The following is a 20,145-nucleotide window of genomic DNA, read 5'->3' as shown; positions in this document are numbered from 1 at the left end:
TTAAATTTAGGAGTCTAATGAAAATAGGTGCCTAAATTTAGGCACTTGGCTGTTGTCAATTTTCAAAGGTGACAATCTAGGCACCTCACTCCCAAAGTTAGCACCTAAACCCTTTGAAAATGTATTCCATTACCCAGGTTTTAATTTAACTAATTCATTAGCACAAAACATTGTCGGGATATAGTCAAGGAAAACTTTTGTTCTGTGATTTCATTTATTTTCAACTTATTGCAAAAATAGCATTACTAAGAGTTAGATTCTTTGTGATAACATTATAGAAAATTAAATGGACATAGTGTGGGAACTCTGAAGGTAGATCATCTTGACATCCAAATATTTAGCTTATTTCAGGGTAGTAGGACCGGCTTGTAAAATATGAAAGAATGAATTCTAAAGTCACAAGATGCACAGAGCTCAACAAATCCTTGTTATCTGATCCCTCTGACAACAGAGACTTATTACCTTGGATTCATGAGCTATTTTCTAGAATGTCCACTTTATACAGAATCTTTTGTCAGTTATAAGTGAGGCTATTGCTACTGCTTACTCCAATTTTATCAGTAGTTTAGCCAATTTTGTGCTCTCCAATCAAATTGAAAAGCTGTCACCTTCCTGATTTATGGCAGCAAATGAGATCTTAACTAGGTGGTAAGAGTGAGAAAATTTGGATTACTTTCAACCTCCCTTCAAACCAGGGGAGAAGTGTTTGATTCAGTCTGACCTGTTGAGACTTGAATTAAAATCCAAATCCGGATTAGTTGTTTTACAATTCTTATTCTTATTTAATTCAAGATCATCATGAGCTGAATGAACCAGCAGTTTCTTATCCAAATACTTAAGCATTTGTTTAGAAACATAGAAACATAATGGCAGAACAATTCCTTATGGCCTATCTGGTCTGCCCATCCACACCAACTGCTCTCCTCTTCAATCTATACCACTCTCTCAGATATCTCTACTTGTCCCATTTTTCTTGAATTCAGATGCTGTCCTTGTCTCTGGGATACCCACTGGGAGGCTGTTACATATATTCACTCCCTGTTCTGTAATGAAACACTTCTTTAGATTACTCCTGAGTCTATCCCCTCTCATCTTCATCCCATGATCCCGTGTTCCAGAGCCTACTTTCCATTAAAAGAAGACTACCTCCTGTACATTGATACCTTACATGTATTTAGATGTCTCTGTCATATCTCTCCATCCCTTCTTTCCTCTAGGGTATACATATTTAGAATTTTATGTCCCTTCCCATATGCTTTACAGTGAAGAACACTGACCATTGTTGTGCTACTCCTCTATATCCACACCAACTAGTTTATATCTTTTTAGAGGTACGGTCTCCTCAGATATACACAGAACTCCAAATAAGGTCTCACCAGAGACTTATATAGAGGCAATATCACCTCTGTTTTTCTGCTGACAATTCCTCTCCCTATGCACTCAAACATCTTTCCAGCTTTTGCCGTTGCCTTATCCACCTGTTTGGCCACTTTAAGATCATCAGAAGTGATCAGCCTCAGATCCCGCTCTACTTTTGTGCATAGAACAATTTCATCCCATACTGTAATGCTCCTTTGGGTATTTGCAATCCAAATGGAAGTCTGCCTGGCCCTGTTAGCCACAGAATATCAATGTTCTTGTTCCTATAAACAGAAATCTTGCGTGCCTGCAGTTTTTCTCCCATATGCATGATTTTCCAGTATAACCTTACATTTCTATCTAGCCACTCCTACAGATTTTGTGAACGGTGACTGGAACTTGCAGACCTGACTTCAGCTATGCATAGCAACGGTTCCAGTTTGGATTGTTACTACAGAGCCTGGGCCTTCATGTAAATCTGGACCCAAAGACTGTATATCCCGTGTCCATGGGTCAAAATTAGACCGTGTGAGTAAGCCTAAACAGAGGCCTGACAGTAAGACGTTTGGGGCCAGTTGTCTCCAAGCCACAGAATGTATTATCACCCTCATTAAAATATGCATAAGGGTCATTATTACTTTTTGGACTTGCAAAACTGCTATAATGACATGGGTACTATAGAAAAAATGAAGCAAATGCAAAGAGTTTGCTTGACAAATACCAGCATTTACTAAAGGCAAGAAAATGGAAGCGGTTGCCCATATTTTCACCACCATACTGCTTCATTTAAAAACTTTCTGAAACACTTATTTGCCCTGGCTCCATAGAATATAATGGGTAAAGAAAAAGCAGCAAGACACGTAATGTAAGTGCATTTTATAGTCCAAAAACACTGTTATAAAAACTTAAGGTTTAAAGCATGATAAACTGCAGCTGAATTGGAAACATTTATCCAAACCTCCTATCCCGAAAATAAAATTGTTTCCATGTTTGGAGTGTGCCATTTCCTTAAACGAAGAACAGCAATCATGCACATATAGGTAGAATATTTACTGTTCAGATGCCAAAGCACATTTTTGCAATATTCTGCAGAAACTGTAGTCCATTTTCCCAATGATAGCAGGACCACACAATTTACATTAGATTGTGGGGCTAAATTGTTTTTGCATGCATATCAGCTAAAATTTAAAGTGCATGCTAAAATGGGACTTATGTGCTGCTCCTTGAATTTTACCAAGTGCCTTCAGTACATGTGCACAGTATTAGCATGGATGTCAACACAAAAATGTAAAAAGTTTATGCTAGCTTCCCCGAAATCCCCCATATTATTGGCCTGTAGTGAAAGGGCCAGTCAATAGGGATGTGAATCGGTACTGGACTCGTTTCTGGTACCGATTTCGGGTAAAAACCACAGGAAATCTTTGTTCCTGCGATTCTTACCCGTTTTAATCGGCTGTGTCGTGCCGAAAAAAAAACCCCACCCCAACCCTTTAAATTTAATCCTTTCACTTCTTCCACCCTCCCGACCCCCCCCCCCCCCCCCCAATTTTTAAAGTACCTGGTGGTCCAGCGGGGGTCCGGGGAGCGATCTCCCGTGCTCGGGTCGTCGGCTGCCACTAATCCAAATGGCACCGATGGCCTTTGCCCTTACCATGTGACAGGGTATCTGTGCCATTGGCAGGACCCTGTCACATGGTAGGAGCACAGGATGTGTTTAAGTTAGGGGAGAAGAAGAAGAGATTGTACATTGCATTTTCAACTTTATGCGTGTACATCCATTGCTCCTACCATGTGACAGGGGCCGGCCAATGGCACAGATACCCTGTCACATGCAAAGGGCCATCGGCGCCATTTTGATTAGTGGTAGCCAATGGCCCGAGCACGCGAGATCGCGCCCGGGACCCCTGCTGGATCACCAGGTACTTTAAAAAAATTTGGGGGGGGGTCAGGAGGGTGGGGGATGCAAAAGGATTAAATTTAAAAGGTCGGATGGGTTTGGGGTTTATTTTTAAGTGCCCTTTCTTTCCTCCCCCCCAAAACGATAAGAGACCCCCACGAAAAATTTCGTGGGGTTTTCCTATCAGGTTCGGAGGCCCCCCTGAATTCTGACAAGTTTGAAAATATCTTCCGATATTTTCAATCGTCAGAAAAACGATTCACATACCTACTAGTCAACAAGAGGAGTTTCATCCCTCTAGCCCTCTCATCAAGACTGAAAACCCCTATGCACCATCAAAATTCCCCTGGCATATCAACCCCCTGCTCCCCCCCCCCCGCCACCAGCACATCAGTAACCCCCTGGAACTACATCTACATCATTCAGAAATTAGTAGTGGTGCCGACAGGTGCGCTATCATGACCCTCCTGCCCAGGAAGATTGGTACTGGGACCCTAATGGTATGGAGGAAAGGGCGTGGTTCTTGCTGGTGTTAGGGTGAGGGAAACCTCTGATGAGCTGGGCAGTACTGATGTGCCAGTTGGTTGCTGATGATGCTGGGAAGGGGGACGAGATTTCGGAGAGTGGCTTCTGATCTTGATGGAGGATTGATGAGAGTGAAATTCTCTCTGCTAATTGGCCCTTTCATTAAAGTCCAGTTAGCAAAGGGAATTTTTCTAAATAGCATTGTGGCACTGTGAGCGGTCTTACGATGGCCAGAGGACAGATTCAAGCTGGTCTCTGACAGAAATCTTGCATAACTTCTTTATTAGTGACAAGAAAACAAACAAAAGCAGCTCTTTGTTCAACAATACAAATATAGTATCACAACTTACAGTTCAGCAGTACTGTCTTTCACGAGGCTTCCTTCTCTCCCCTGGGTCTACTGTTTCCTCCTGGGCCTGGCTAGTTATACACCTTCCCAGGGACTTCTGCCCAGAGCAGGATTCCCTGCTGTCTTAGGCTTAAGGTGGACTGTGCCAGATCTCTGGATCCGGTCCTTTAAGGTGTTTTGGGTTTTCTCCTGCATACTCCTTAAAATTCAACACCTGTTCTGAGGCAGGTGTTACATTTTTTAATTTAGCAGGCTCCATGGAGACCGTACCATACTATTTGCCATGAGCCAACTAAAGCCTCATTTTCATATATGATGCTTCCTCATTTACATGAAGGCATATGTTAATTTTAGTATGTTCCTGCTTATGCGCTGGGGGACATTTTAACATGTACAGTTTAGGCTATTACATGACACTCTCTTTTTTTAGAGTGTGCAAAACAGCCATGATTTGGTTACTTACCTGTATTGCATAGGCTCCTAAACTAGCTCAAAGTGACTTTGGAAATATAAGAGCAGTGTGAAAATGTGCTCTCTTTTCCCTTACCTATCATGCTGGAGGAAGGGAGGGGAGTTAGGCAAGGAATATATCTAACAGAATAGCACCTCTCAAAAAGGAACAGAAAGCACAGTCATATTAGGTCATGAACACAATGTTAGCATCTGACATTTTCATCCTCTTTATCATGACACTTCTTATCCACCATATACCATCACACTCGTAGAGCAGCATGTGATGTTTTTTTGCTTTTTTTTTTTTTAATTCTTTATTTTCATGCATTTTTACCATTTAAGTCATAAACTGACATAAACAAAATATTGAACAGCTACTGAGAAGGAAAATAAGTATGAAGAAAAAGAAAGATCTTGAACAAAATAGTCATCCTTCTAAGACCTTAATTTGGGGACTGTAGTAAAACAAATAATCATTGATAAGAAGAAAAGGTGCCCAGTAAATATATAATCTGCAATATCATAGACACAATATGGAAATGCTATTCTAAGAAGAAATTGACAAGGGTCTTTATTCTGCAAAAAACCTAGCTGATCAGAATAAAAAAAAAGGTACTTAAGAGTACCTAGTTTTATGATACATTTTCACAGAAATTGAAGAAGAAATGAAGCACCAATATCTAACACCCATTGATTTTTAAGCAAAAAGGGGTTGGTTTTAAAACCCGCGCGCATCCATGTGTCCATGGTTCCCTACGTGTACATTGCTGACGCGAGTAGGGCTTCCCCTGTTCCCTCCCAGTCCGCTCCAATTAAGGAGCGGACTGGGAGGAACTTCCCTATACCCCTATCTAACCTTCCCACCTATTCCCCTCTCCTCCCCGACCCCTACTCCCTACCTATTAGAATTTTTTAAATTTTGTACCTTACTGCTCTGGAGTAGCAGTAGACTCCGTGCGCCAGCTGGCTGCCGGCGTGTGCTTCCCCAGGACAGCGGTTAATGGCACTGACCCAGCCCACCTCTTTCTTTGGGGCCAGCACTTCGGTGCGTAACCCCCATTTTTTACGCCTGTGGGCCTTTTGGGGCTGTAAGGCTTTCCGTCTCAAAAAAGCTTTTATTTGAAACACGAAAAAACATTTTCATGATCCAGATTCTATCAGGTTCTAGAGCATAAACTACTAACAAGGTAGCAAAACCCTGAATTTTGACCTGAGATTCTTGGAGCAAACCTATTAAATTACCTAATACATTAGATTGTATAGAAGGGCTACTAGATGGAGAGACGGTTTGTCTAGAAGAAATATTGAAAGGTTTAGTGATAGGTGGAATAGAATCATGAGGCACTTTAAGAATCTCAACATAAAATTTCCTAAGCATTTCAATAGGAGAAATACTAACTGACTTAGGAAAATTAAGTATTCTCAAATTTAACTTCTTTTAATTGTTTTCTAAAGCTTCTAGTCTATGTTGATTAAATTCTTGCCCCTTAATCAAAGCAACATCACTTTGGCCCAATGAATTACACAGTTTCTCCAACTGAGAGATACGTTCAAAATGACCCTTTATAACTTTTTCATGCCCCGAGACCTGAGTTTGAATTTGTCTAACAGCTGCAGTTACTTTTTCTAATTTCAACTCGCGAGAATATTCTAGTCCCTTAATAGCAGTCCAAAGTGTCTCCAGGGTAATCTGAGCTGGTCTCTCAGGAAAGTTGGTAGATGGCAAAGTACCAATAGCTGGTGTCACCAACTCCCCATTAGTGACAACAGCCGATGCTTGAGGGGCCATCAAAACAGGTTCCCCTACTACAGAAGAAATCTTCGGAGAGCTCAAAGGCTGGGTCGGCATCTCCTGAGAACCTGGTGAAATCACAGGGTCCAATCTAGGTGGTAGGCGGAATTCAGGGCAGAGGGAGGTGGAATTCCCCAAACAGGAGGCAAAAGTGAAATTTAAATGATTAACAATAGCACATAAGACATGGCTCAAGTCCCTCTTTCATCTCAGATGGAATAGTGTTTTACAAACCTAGCTGTTTTTTACGTTCTCCAGGCAAACACCTACTTATTGTTCCATCTTTCAAAGAATATAATCTTCAAATGACAAGGAGGAGAGTGTTCTCCATATCTGGTCCATCCATTTGGCATGAGCTCCTGCCTGAACTGTGTGCCATGGTAGATTATAAACAGTTTCGAAAACTATTGAAGGCATATTTGTTTTAATATAATTTGTTTTATTATCTAAATATGTGTTGTATTGCTTGTAATTTTATATTTTATGTTATGTTGTACTCCGCTCAACAGGAGATTCTCTTTATGAGCAGTCTATAAATGGCTGTAAATAAATAAACAAACAAATAAATAAAAAACCGCTAGCTGCAGTGGTGCTCTGGGACCAGATCTTTCGGCATTCTCTGCTTCATTATCCCTTTTTTTCTGCTTCCACAGATACCATGCTAGATATATTTTGGAGCATTCAGCACACAACTAAGGTCTTGATTACTTTGACAATAGTTAATTGTGGTCCAGCAAGTGAAACTGGCTTTTCAGCCACCCACAGGTCCTGGTGGAGTGCTGAGCATGATAGTACTATTTTTCTGAGGCAGAGAAGGATTGGAGGAATGGAGTTAGTAGCCAGGCCAATAGGGGGTAATCATTATCTACAATAGGAGCAGACAGCTCTGGTCCTTGAGTACCACAGACAGGTCTGGTTTTCAGAATATCTGTGTTTATTATTCATGAGATGTATTTACATGTGCTTCCTCCATGTATGCAAATATATCTCATGCATATTCATTGTGGATATCCTGAAAACCAGATCTGTTTGTCAAACTTGAGGACCAGAGATGCCTACCTCAGATCTACAAACAGAGGTGTTGTTAACCCTGGACACATAAGGCCTGTGCCCTGATTCTGTTCTTCGGTGCCTTGAATCTTCAGTGGCTGTTGGGCTGCAAAGAAAAGTAGAGGCTTAGTAGGGCCATCATGGATCCTATCCTGCAACAGCAAAAGAAGATGCCTAGAAGAAAGGGAGAGGCCCACATTGAGAGCCTGTATGAGTGAACGTGTGAGTGTTTGTGTGTGTGTGTGAGTGTGTGTGAGAAAGAGAGAGAGGGAGGAATTGTGTGTGAAAGCATGTGTGTTTATATGTGAAAGAGGATAAAGTTTGTACATCCCTTGCCCCTTCCCACTAATTCAAGATATCTTAGGATGACTTAGAAATCAAAGAAACATAGAAACATGATGGCAGAAAAAGACTATATGGCTATAGCCTATCCAGTCTGCCCATCTGTCAAATTAATTTAGCATTATAATTCTCATCACTTCTTTAGAGATCCCTATATTTATCCTATGTTTTCTTGAATTCAGATACTGGTTTTGTCTCCATCACTTCCATTGGGAGGCTGTTCCATACATCCATCACCCCCTGTAAAGAAATATTTCCTAAGATTACTGTAAATCTACCCCCTTTCACCCTAATCTCATGACCCCTTATTCTAGAGCCTCCTTTCTGTTGAAAAAAGCTCACATCCTGTGCATGGAAACCTTTGAGATATTTGAATGTCTCTATCATATCTCCCTTATCTCGCCTTTCCTCTAGGGTATACATGTTTAGATTTTTAAATTTGTCCCCATATGCTTTAGAACAAAGACCATCAACCATTTTAGTAGCTGTCCTCTGGACCGACTCCATCCTGTTTATATCCTTTTGAAGGTGTGGGCTCCAGAATTATACTTAGTATTTCAAGTGAGTTCTCACCAGGGACCTATACAGGTTACGGAGAGCAGGGTACTTTTATCATTAGCAGTTTTAATTATTGGGTGTTGAAGTGCTGAAATATTTTATTGGTATTTGGTAAATTTTTACATTATTTTAATGATGTTTTGAAATATTTATTTGTTTTTTTTAGTGTGGTTTTATTATTATGATTGATGGTTTATATTTCTTGATTTTATTGTTTGATGTTTTGTGAGGAATGGTAATCTTTTTGTTTTCCCATTGTTTCACTGTATACAGAGTCTGGCTTTTTGCAGTTTACAGTTCTGTGACTGAGGTGAAGATTTCTACTAGCTTGTATTTTCTGTATAGGGATCTATAGCAGTCTAACTTGTTCTGTTTTCCTAATAGGGCCTGATTTAATTGCAGTGTTACTAATTACTAATTTAAGTCTGGCAGTTAGTATGCCATTGGTATGACAGGTTTCATTTGGTTTCTGAGTGCATTTTTTTTGGAGGATTTTATATTATACTATGTTCTTGGTAATGGAAGAAATTTGTGTTGCTGTTACTGAGTTGACATCTGAATTTAAATATTATTTTTATATTTATTTGTTTATTTATTCATTTTTGTATACCGGCATTCATGTAAAAACATATCACGTCGGTTTACATCCCAAGTCAGGCATTAATAATCATATTTGTATATTAAAATAAACATTTAACATCTAATTACATATTATCTATTTTGCCTAAAAATATATAAAATAGAACTAAAAAAACAACTAATACATCTGAAAATAAAACCTTAAAATCATAAAAACTATAACAATAAAAATAAAATAAAACTATCAAAGTCATCCATTGTTATTAAATGCTTTGTTAAAAAAACATGTTTTGACTCCTTTCTTAAAGACTTTGATGTTAGTTTCCATTCTCAGTTGCGGTGGTAGAGAATTACACAGGTTGGGTCCGGCAATGGATAACGCTCTTTCTCAAATGGTGTTCATATGGGCAGATTTTATTGTCGGGATTGGTAGTAGCCCAGTATTAGCTGATCTCGTTGTTCGTGTTGGTACATGAAAATGTAGGGCTGCATTGAGCCATTCAACCTTCTCATTATAAAGGGATTTGTGAATTAGAGAAAGTGCTTTGTACTGTGATCTAAAACCAATAGGGAGCCTATGAAGCTCTTTTAGTACGGGGGTGATATGGTCAAATTTCTTTGTGTTAGTCAACAATCCGGTGGCAGAGTTCTGCAGGAGCTGCAATGGTCATATGGCACTGATAGGTAGGCCCAGTAAAAGTGTGTTGCAATAGTCCAGTTTGGTAAAAATAAGAGCTTGTAAAACAGTCCTAAAATCATTGGGGTATAAAAGGTGTTTTAGTCTCTTTAAAATATTCATCTTAAAATATCCATCTTTAACTATACTGCTGATCCATTTTTTGAGGCTCACTTCGCAATCTAGTATCATCCCTTGATCCCTAACATCAAAAGCAATGGGATGGTCTTTAGCAGCTTCTCATACTTCGAGTTCTTTCAATGTACTTAATTTTGGGCAGATGTATAAGATTTCTGGTTTTTTTGTTGTTTGGTGAGTGGATAGAGCAAAATGTCCTTGTTCTGCTCTGTACTCTTTCTTGAGGGAGTTTCTGTGAATGCAGGGTTTTATAGAACTTGAGATGCAGGTTTTATATTGAGATTCTGTTCTGTCCTGTATAGACCCCATACTTCGTTCCCATACAGATGCATTTTTATTGATTGATGTTCTCAATCTTAGTGGTAGTTTTATTAGATGGTTGAAACTGGCCAGTGTTTTCTTTGTTACTTAGGTTCTTCTGTCTAGAGATGCCACTGATATGAATGCACAGGACCTTGCAACAGTATTGCAAAATGTTTGACGCAGTGTGTCAGGGCTGAGCAGGCCTGTGCAAGATTATTGCCTAGACAGCAGTATAGGGGTCAAGAGCAGAGCAAGGCAAGGTCTTCTGCCTAGCCAGCCTCCTACCCCTTGGGTTGAGCCCGCAGGTTCTGGTGGCTGGCAGGAATTCACTAGCAGTGTTCAGGCAGAAACAAAGGCAAGCTGTGGTCAGGGATGGAGCTAGGCAGGAAAAAGGGCAGGTAAGACAGAACCAGACAGACAAGGAGGACCACTAGAAGAAACACAGGAGACAGGGGAGCAAGGGATAGAAGGCTACTGGCGAGATAGGCCAATGGGAGGCCAAACACAGAACAAGAACAAGGCTGGGAACACACAGGCAGGAACAAGGTAAAACAAGGGCAGGACAAACTAGAATTAGACTGCAGGACAAAACAGGGATCATACCAACAAAGACGAAACAGACAAACTAGGCCACTGGGAGACTTAAACTGTACAAAGGCAAGGATTACACAGGCAAGCTAGGACAATGGGCGAGGCAAGGAATTCACAGGCAAGCTGTTAGTACTTTTGGCACTAGCAAGCCGCGGGCGCCATTACTCACCCACGGTCTGACAGCCTGTACTCCCTCGGGGACCTTGGTTGCAGCGGCAAGCTGCTGCCGCCACTCCCCGTTGGCTCCGGCCCCTCCGCGGTCGCGTGGAGGCTGAAGATACCGCCAGCTTCAATTTCCTGGACGCTCCTTAGCCCGCGCGCACACCAATACTCCGCCTCTTAAAGGGGCCGCGGTGGGAAATTCAGGATTGGCCCCCAGCTGATGTCGAGACTCCGGGGCTTCTTAAGTGAGCTTCCCCTTCACTCTACGACTTGGCAACAAGTTCTCCTACTTGCTTCAGGCCTCTGTTGTTGGTTCAGCCCTTCAACTTGCCTTGCCTTACTGCTGTTACCTTGACCTCGGAATGGACCTTGACCTCGCCTACACCCACCTGCCCAGACCTTGGAACGAACCTTGTCCTCACCTATAGCCGCCGGCCCAGACCTTGGAACGGATATTGACCTCACCTACAGCCACTGGCCCAGACCTCGGACCGGAGCCACCTTTGTCAGCCATCGCCCTACCACCCCAGCCGCCCTTGTGACCAGCCTCCGTAATTACTCCATCTTGGTGGCGCCACTCACCGCCCTCACGCGTAAAGGGGCCGACCCTAAACAATGGTCTCCTGAAGCGGTCACAGCCTTCCTCAACCTAAAGGCCGCATTCTTCAGCGAACCCTGCCTCAGTCATCCCGACCACAGGCAGCCTTTCATTGTCGAGGTGGATGCCTCCTCCGAGAGGGTAGGGGCCATACTGAGCCAGAACACCACCACCAGCACCCTTTACAAATGCTCCTTCTCGCAACAGTTCTCCCCTCCAGAATGGAACTATACCATCTGTGATAAGGAGCTACTCGCCATCAAGATGGCTTTCGAGGAATGGCGCCCATGGTTGGAGGGGGGCCAACACCAAATTTCCATCTACATGGACCATAACAATTTGGAATATTTACATCGGGCTCAATGCCTCAACCCACGGCAAGCACATTGGGCCCTTTTCTTCACACGGTTCAATTTCATGCTCCGATATCGACCCGCTAGCAAAAACCTACAGGCGGATGCCCTTTCTCGATCATTCGATGTCGAAGACAAACCTGAACCTCCTCGATACATCATCGAGCCCACTAGAATCTTCCTGGCTGCCCCAACGCCTGTCCCACCTGGAAAGACCCTGGTACTTCCCGGCCTCTGGAACAAAGCCCTCCATTGGACCCATGATTTGCGTATTGCAGGACACCCTGGAAACCAAAGACTCTGGCGCCTCTTCAACAATACTATTGGTGGCCCACCATGAAAAAGGACGCCTGATCTTACATCGAGTCTTGCCACAACTGTGCCCGTCAGAAGAACTCTACTGGTCGACCTTGGGGCTTACTCCAACCGCTGCCGATTCCAGTGAACCATGGACCCATGTCTCAACAGACTTTATCGTTGACCTCCCTCCATCTAAGGCTAACACCACCATCTGGGTGATAGTGGACCAATTTTCTAAAATGGCACATTTTGTCACCTTACCTGCTCTTCCTTCTGCTCCTCAGCTAGCTCAGCCTTTTGTTCAAAATGTCTTTCGGCTTCATGGTCTCCCCAAGTACATTCTTTCTGACCGAGGGTCTCAGTTTACTGCCAAGTACTGGAGGTCTCTGGGCAAAAAATTTGACATCACCCTTGAATTCTCCACTGCCTATCACCCCCAAACTAATGGGCTGGTCGAAAGAACAAATCGAACCCTCAAGCAGTTCCTGAGGTCATATTTGAACATAAAGCAAAACGAACTTCTTCCTTGGGCGGAATTCGCTCTCAACTCCCATCTGTCTTCCGCCACTGGGTCATATCCATTTCAGCTAGTCTACGGCAAGCAACTGCTTCCGCCTCTCCCTTTGCCCATCACAGGACCCTGACCTGTGGCTCAGTTAAATGCGAAGGAATTACACCAACATTGGACCCTCACCCGGCAATTACTGCTCAAGGTGGGCCAAACCGCTAAAAAATTCTCTGATACCCATCGTAGACCCAGCCCGCAATTCAAACCAGGCTAGAAAGTGTGGCTTAGCACACAATACATCTGACTTAACCTTCCTTCCATGTTCCTAGCTTCCCGCTATATTGGACCCTTCTCTGTACTATGTCACCTGGGTTCGGTCTCCTAACAGCTCCAGCTACCACTTTCACTCAAAATTCATAATTCCTTCCACATATCCCTGCTGAAGCCCTTGATGTTGTCCTGGCCTTCAAAAAAACCTCTGGAACCCCAACCCCTCTCTTCCGACAAAGACGTCAAGTATCAAGTCCACAACGTTTTGGATGTTAGGAAACGTGGACGATGCTGGGAATACCTCCTCTCCTGGGAGGGTTTTGCGCCTGAAGAAAACTCTTGGGAACCCTTATCTAAAATCCTGGAAAAGGACCTCATTGCTCAGTTCCATGCTGCTCACCCTCAAAAGCCTAGACTTCCGGGGAGGGGGCCTAAAAGGGGGGATACTGTTAGTACTTTCAGCACTAACAAGCCGCGGGCGCCATTACTCACCCGTGTTCTGATGGCCTGTATTCCGTCGGGGGCCCGCGCTGCAGCGGCAAGCCGCTGCCGCCGCTGCCACTTCCCATCGGCTCTGACCCCTCCGCAGCCGCATGGAGGCCGAAGATGCCGCCGGCTCCAATTTCTTGGATGCTCCTTAGCCCGCACGTGCGCCAATGCCCCACCTCTTAAAGGGACCAAGGTGGGAAATTCAGGATCAGCCCCCAGCTGACGTCGGGACTCCAGGGCTTCTTAAGTCAGCTTCTCCGATCACTCTATGACTTGGCAACAAGTTCTCCTATGTGCTTCAGGCCTCTGTTGTTGGTTCAGCCCTCCAACTTGCCTTGCCTTCCAGCTGTTACCTCGACCTCGGAATGACCCCTGACCTTGCCTACAGCAGCCTGTCCAGACCTCGGAACGAACCTTGACCTTGCCTACAGCCGACAGCCCAGACCTCGGAATGGATATTGACCTCGCCCTTACCCGCCTGCCAGACCTCGGACCGGAACCACCCTTGTCTTCAGCCATCACCCTACCACCTCGGCTGCCCTAGGGACCAGCCACACAGAAAGGCCACCTAAGTCCAACCGGTCCCGGCATCCAAGGGCTCAACCTGCGGGGAACATGGGCTGGCCCTGGTGAAGTGTTTGCCTCTGCTTCCCGACCGACTTCTGCTTCCCGACCAACCTCTGCTTCCCGACCGACCTCCCCTCCCGACAGTGGGGACCGGTGCGGTCCACCCCACAGGTTGCATCAACTCAATCTCAGAGCAAGGTTCCACCTGTAGTAACACAAGCTAGGTCACCGGGAGATCTAACCAGGACAAGAACAAGGCAAGGAACATAAGAACAATGCAAGATATACACAGAGGTAAAACAAACAGGAGACATAGGCAAAGCAAGGAGGATCAAAGCAAGGAGTAAGAAAGACTCTGTGATAAGGCCCTGAGCTGAGTGTGAAGGAGAGTTTTATAGGACTGGCCTTGCTGCATCATGCAGCCTTCAAGGCAGGTCTGAGTGTGGCCATTGAGGGCCCCTCCTGGCAGGAGAACTTTATGAGCGCACGTGTCCTGTCTCTGCATTTACGGAATTTGGTAAGAGATAGGTGTGGCGATGACCATTGGACCTCTGCCAAGATTGAACTAACAGTGTTTTCCCTGTCACAGGTCATATAGTATGACTCCCTAATGACAGCTATATAGAAATGTAGAACAGAGATCATTTGTGTGACATCCAATTATGTATTTTTATAGGATTGTCCTTGGGGAAAGGGGAAGCTGCTGATCGTATTTGAGTTAATTATAAAAATCTCAGGGGGAGGGAAAAGGAGGGCTTATTAGCCGGTGCCCCAGATCTTTTAGGTACCTAGCAATGACTCTATCTACAAAAATAAAGTGGCATCTCACCAAGGTCACATAAATGTAATGGAGAAATACGCAAATAGTGGTGTGCATGGCAAAATATTTTGTTTTGCTTTTTTTCCTTGTTTCATTTTTAGTTTATTTTTGTTTCATTTTATACATTTTTTTGTTTTTAAATTTGTATCATTTTTAGTGTGTAGTAAATTAGAGCACAAAATGCATAAAATCAAATTAGTATGCGCATGCTATTTGAGTTAATGCACACTATTTTGAATTAGTACACACTAAAAATGAAAAAAAAAAGAAATTTTATGGAATTAAAAAATTTTTTTTTCTAAATGACATGAAATGATATTCACAATGTTGTTGACTTCGTCCTCATTAGGGAAAAGTTTAAGAAGTCTGGCCTGCTGCACAGAAATGATAATGGATGCAGAGCTCAAGACCTGCAGCAGAGTGAGAGATTTTTAGCATACCCATAAACTAACCTGTTTATATTGTTTACTTTGGGGAAAGTCAAAGACAAAGCTGCCATTTCTGTTACTGTTTTGATGCCTTTTAAAAATGGTTTCTTTTGTTTTTGAAAACTGTCAAAATAAACTTTGCACTGTTTGTTGGTATGGCAGAACTGTGCTGTTAAACCTCCCCAAGCTTACACAGTGGCCTTCCACCTATTCAGGTCAAAAACATCAAATGCACCATGCTGACTACATGGCAATTGAAAAATCAAGTAATGCTCAGAGCAGTCAATGGCTGAAGTAAGCCATACGTGTCATCAATATTGCACAAGCATGCTAAACACTCCTCCACTGTCTATTTTCTATATTTTCACTTCTAGCATATTGTTTTTAATAATGCTTCCATTATATGTCATGACTACCATAGTTCAGGTAGATAGAGGAATACATTGGTTGCCTTTTCCCACCTTTTTTTGAGGCTGGCTGTGTTAATACCACAAGTTTCCTGTGCTGTCTTGTAAGTTATGTTAGAGGTTGGAGAACTGTGACAAGTAAAATTTGATTTGATTTTTTTTTTCGCTTTGCACATAAAAAATGTTTAAATGTGTGCTTCTTAGTTTAAGTTTGGATAATTGCCCTTCCTGAGTTAAAGGTTAGTAAGTTTATTGTGCTGGTAGTGGTCAAAATGTATCATTTTGAAATAGAATATTATGATGTTGCATCTAACATTGGATGTGGCTAGATTACTATTTCAAGGTTTGTATATGATGACTGATAATAAATCCATTATTAGTAGTACTTTACATTGATGACTTTTATTTTTTTTTAATTTCAGGGGAGTAGTTAAAGTGGACATAAATCTGCAGAAAGTAGATATTGACCAATGTTCAAATGATGGCTGGTTTGCAGGAACACACAAATGCCAACAAAATAGTTCAGAGGTAAGGAAATGACTAAAAGATTGTGTGACAGTCTGTAATAGCATTCATTTTATATCAGATTGTATTTGTAATTTTTAGAATTTGTTCAACTTAAATGACTTTCATGGATATATAACATGTGGTGAACATACAAGTTGGAAAAAAACTGAACTAACTGCATTTAAAAGGGGTTGCTTTACTTAGATACACAGTGTTCATGCTATTAAATAACATTTTGCTTAATTTTATATCTACACAAGTGAATTTCAAATTGAAGAAGGAAGGGAAATGGGAGTAGGAGAGCGATAGGAGAAAGAACGTGAGCTAGGTCTGAAGTAAGGGAGATGGAGAACTAGGCAAGAAAATGCTAGAAATGAGAAGAAAGTTAAAAGATAGAAAGCATTATTAAATATAGACATCTTGTGAATCTGGCAGCTGTTTTGATTTCTTTTTGGCAAGAAGATGTTGATTCTTTGTCTGTCCCTTAAGGTGAGCCACTGTTCCTTATCCCATGCAGCAGGGTAGCCAAGGATATTGTTCTTCAATTTAACTCTTGAATTAATAGGTCTGAGGTAACTATGTCGAAACACTCAAGAACTTTTTCCATTTTCTTTTTGGACTATTCATTAGCAGTTCAAATATGCATCTACTATAAGACTTCATCATATAAGATCAGTACCAGGTCTTCTTTATACAAGGTGCTAGAAAGTGAATCTACCGCTTTATTGCATACTATAGCAGTTAAGGTACATAACTCTTTCAAAGATCTCATTATAATGCTATAATAAAATAAAACACTGGTAAATAAGAATAGAAACACCTAAAGTTATAATTTACAGTGCTAGAGTTGGAATACAATTAAGGGGTGCATTTTTGTGATTGTATCTTATGTATTAATTAAATATTATGATTATGATTTTTTATTATTTGTTTTATTTAATATATTTAATCTTTCATTTATTAATTTCATGATTCTGTTATTGTATTATGATGTAATTAATCCTGTATGTGTCATAAATTTTGCTTTTGGGGAGCATAAAATAAGAATTGTGAATAAATAAACAAATTCCAATTACTCATCATTTCTGTAAGTGCACATAGATATGCATTAACTTTCCTTTCACTCGCATTCATTCTGGCTGCTAAAAATCTGCCAGCAGAGTGAACAAGCAAACAGATGAGTCTGCCTTGTTTTTGCAATCTCTCTGACAGTTATTATAAAGTTGTCAGACTGACCATGCAAGGAACTTATACATCTATGATGTGCAAGACTAAAATAACATGTAAATGTTATTAATCTAAGTAGAAAAATGTTGATGCATGGAGGTGAGAAAACATCATTACAGTCTAGAGACAAGATATAAATATATAAAGGATATAAAGGATGAGGATGCAGAGGAACAAACATTAAGGGAGGAGACACCCAAGAGCTGGTAGCCTGCCTCATGATTGCCAAAGATGGGATTTTTTCCCCCATTCTTTTTGAAAATATTTGTTTTTGTTCAGCTTCTGTTGGGTCTAGTAGTGTGCATGTCTGCGTGTGTCTCTTTGTTGAGTGTGAGTGTAAGGGATTGTATGCATGGTAGGCACCGAGTGCATGTACTTTTCAGCAGCAGGTATGAATGCGGGGAGCGATAGGAGATACAAACCTGTGGGGATGCTGAGTTGGAAGTAGGGATAGGGTCCACCACCTTAAAAGATAAGTGCTGAGCCATGCTATTGGCATGTACTTTTTTTTTTTATTTTCCGTTTCTTTTTGCTTTTGTGCATACAGGATGAATTACTGAACACTAAATTGAAACAACAGCAAAAACCCCCACGATAATATGAATAAAAAAACCCCAAAAATGAAACACAAAAATGAGTCTCTTTTGGCTGCACACTCCTACTGTGTTGTGGTGATTATGGGATGGTCTTTAAAAGTGGCAAGAAACAGCACTGAGAAGGGACTTTATTCAACCTTTGCCAGAGCCATTATTTTTAGCTTTGATTCCAGTAGAATGGGGGGGGGGAAAGTGCAAGGAACAACTGTATGAATTGCCATTACTAATTATTTGTATGGGAAAAGAATTAAAAACAATTCTTTGCCTCTCCTCCCTCCAGGATAGCATTGAAGGTCTTCAGGTGAAAGAGAGGCCTCCCATAGTTATTTCTGCCCTAAGAGAAGTACATTTGTTCAGCATGCAGGGCCTGTGCATGCAAATACAAGGTGCATACATAGGGGGAGTGATTTGCTGTTTGTGGGCACAATCAACAACAAACCTTTTCTGTTGGAAAGAAATCAGTAGAACTAGTGGTTACAAAATGAAACTCCAGGGAGGAGGACTCAGAACCAACGTCAGGAAATATTTCTTCACAGAGCGTGTGGTGGATGTCTTGAATGCCCTTGTGGTGAAGACAAAAACAGTAAAAGATTTCAAAGGGGCATGGGATAAGCAATGTGGATCCCTAAAGGCTAGAGGATGGGAATGAAGAAAAAAGTGCATGGGGGTAACTTGCTGAGGGGTAGTTACTACCCTTAACCAATAAACCTTCATACTGTTGATGCAACTCCATCATTGCTCTCTGCTTCAACGGCAGGGGGAAAAGAGGAAACGTGGAACTAGATTTAGACAGCAACCAACAAGGACATTGAATTGTACAGTCTGGGAAAACAAATAAGCATGGGAGAAACTTGCTGATACGGCGGTTACTACCCTTAACCAATAAGCCTGATATTTTTGATGCAACCCCAACATTGCTCTCTGCTTCAGTGGCAAGAGGTAACGGGGGATTGGACTCAAACAGCAACCAATAAGGCCCTGACTTTGACAGTCTAGGAAACTAAGTATAGGGGTGACTTGTATGGCACAGTAGATGTTACCATAAGCTTGCTGGGCAGACTGGATGGACCGTTTGGTCCTTTTCTGCCATTATTTCTATGTTTCTATAAATAAATGAGAGCCTGGGGTCTTTCATTATGACCCCAAGCAGGGAAGCAGGACATGAAGAGTTATCTGTTCACAGCTCTTAGAGCAAACATCTAACTTTTTCTAAGATGCGTCATGAAAGAGTAATGCCTACAAATCTTTCTTGCTGCCTCAATAGTGCTCCTAGTGCCAGCTGATTAAGGAGTAGGAATAAGTACATAGCATTTGTACGTAACCACTGGGCTAGCTCTTAACTTAAGCATATTTATTCTTTAAAGTGTTCTCTGAGAAGATACATTTATCACTAAGAAGCTACTTCATAAAGCTCTTTTCCTGTAGACACAGAGTGAAAAAAAAACCTTAGTGAATCAGAGCCTTAGTCATGCTGAACACCAGCAAGGGCAAAATTTGGCATGGCTAAAAAAAACGTGGATTGGGCCAAAATGGTGCTTTAATATGGACTCGGGCAAATAGCAGCAATGTTACATCTTCCAATTTATCAGTACATCTGATGTAATCGTGTTACTGTTTTAATTCAGTAGCAGTTTATATAATCCCCAAAGATGGTTGTTAATGCTCACATCAGTCCTGGAGTCAATCTTATTCATAATTTTCCTCTAGTTGTCTGACAGAATCTCCATAGGCCACCAGGGTGCAGGGGTTTGCCCGGTGGTGAGGAGGATAAACCTCCAGGGTCCTCAGGGTGGTTCAATGTAATTAATTTAGTAAAATGAATTGCTAACATTCCGTTTGCATTGTTTTCCATTGTTTTTGCTTTGTCTTTGTACATTATGTAACTTACTTCTACATCTTATTTCCTGAGATGTGTAAACTTTACTACAGCTATAATAGTAGACCTAATTAGTATAATAAAGAAAACATTTCCTGAGTCAACATTATCTGTAAGTGTAATGTCACAGATCAAATAAATTTTGTAAATCAAGCTATTCTCATCTAATTGTTTCAGTGTTGGAGAGAAATAATTGACCCAGTTTCCAATCCTGAACTTGAGTTAAAACCCTGCAGTTTTAAATTTGGTTTCTGTCTAATGATGATTCCAGTGGGAGTTGTTAAAACTTTAAATAAATGAGCAAGCAGTGAAGAGTGGAGAGCAATCCTAAAGTAAAATATTCTGCAGCAAACACCAAATAAATTAAGCAAGTGTACAGAATAATCTAGAACATGTAAACTGATTCCTGCACACACACAAAAGAG

The 20,145-nt window shown here is 41.6% G+C and overlaps 1 protein-coding gene across 1 annotated transcript in view; it reads left to right on the top strand.

The window, feature by feature from the left end:
• Positions 1–20,145, top strand: part of GPR158 (G protein-coupled receptor 158) — a 654,347-nt gene that overhangs the window by 55,137 nt on the left and 579,065 nt on the right. The window contains 1 exon segment of the mRNA XM_029587041.1: positions 15,937–16,042. Within this exon segment, the coding sequence (XP_029442901.1) occupies positions 15,937–16,042 (106 nt within the window).

This window comes from Rhinatrema bivittatum, chromosome 2 (genome assembly GCF_901001135.1).
Source record: "Rhinatrema bivittatum chromosome 2, aRhiBiv1.1, whole genome shotgun sequence".
NCBI lineage: Eukaryota > Metazoa > Chordata > Amphibia > Gymnophiona > Rhinatrematidae > Rhinatrema > Rhinatrema bivittatum.
Note: the sequence above shows the minus strand (reverse complement) of the source record. Positions and strands in the feature narration are given on the sequence as shown.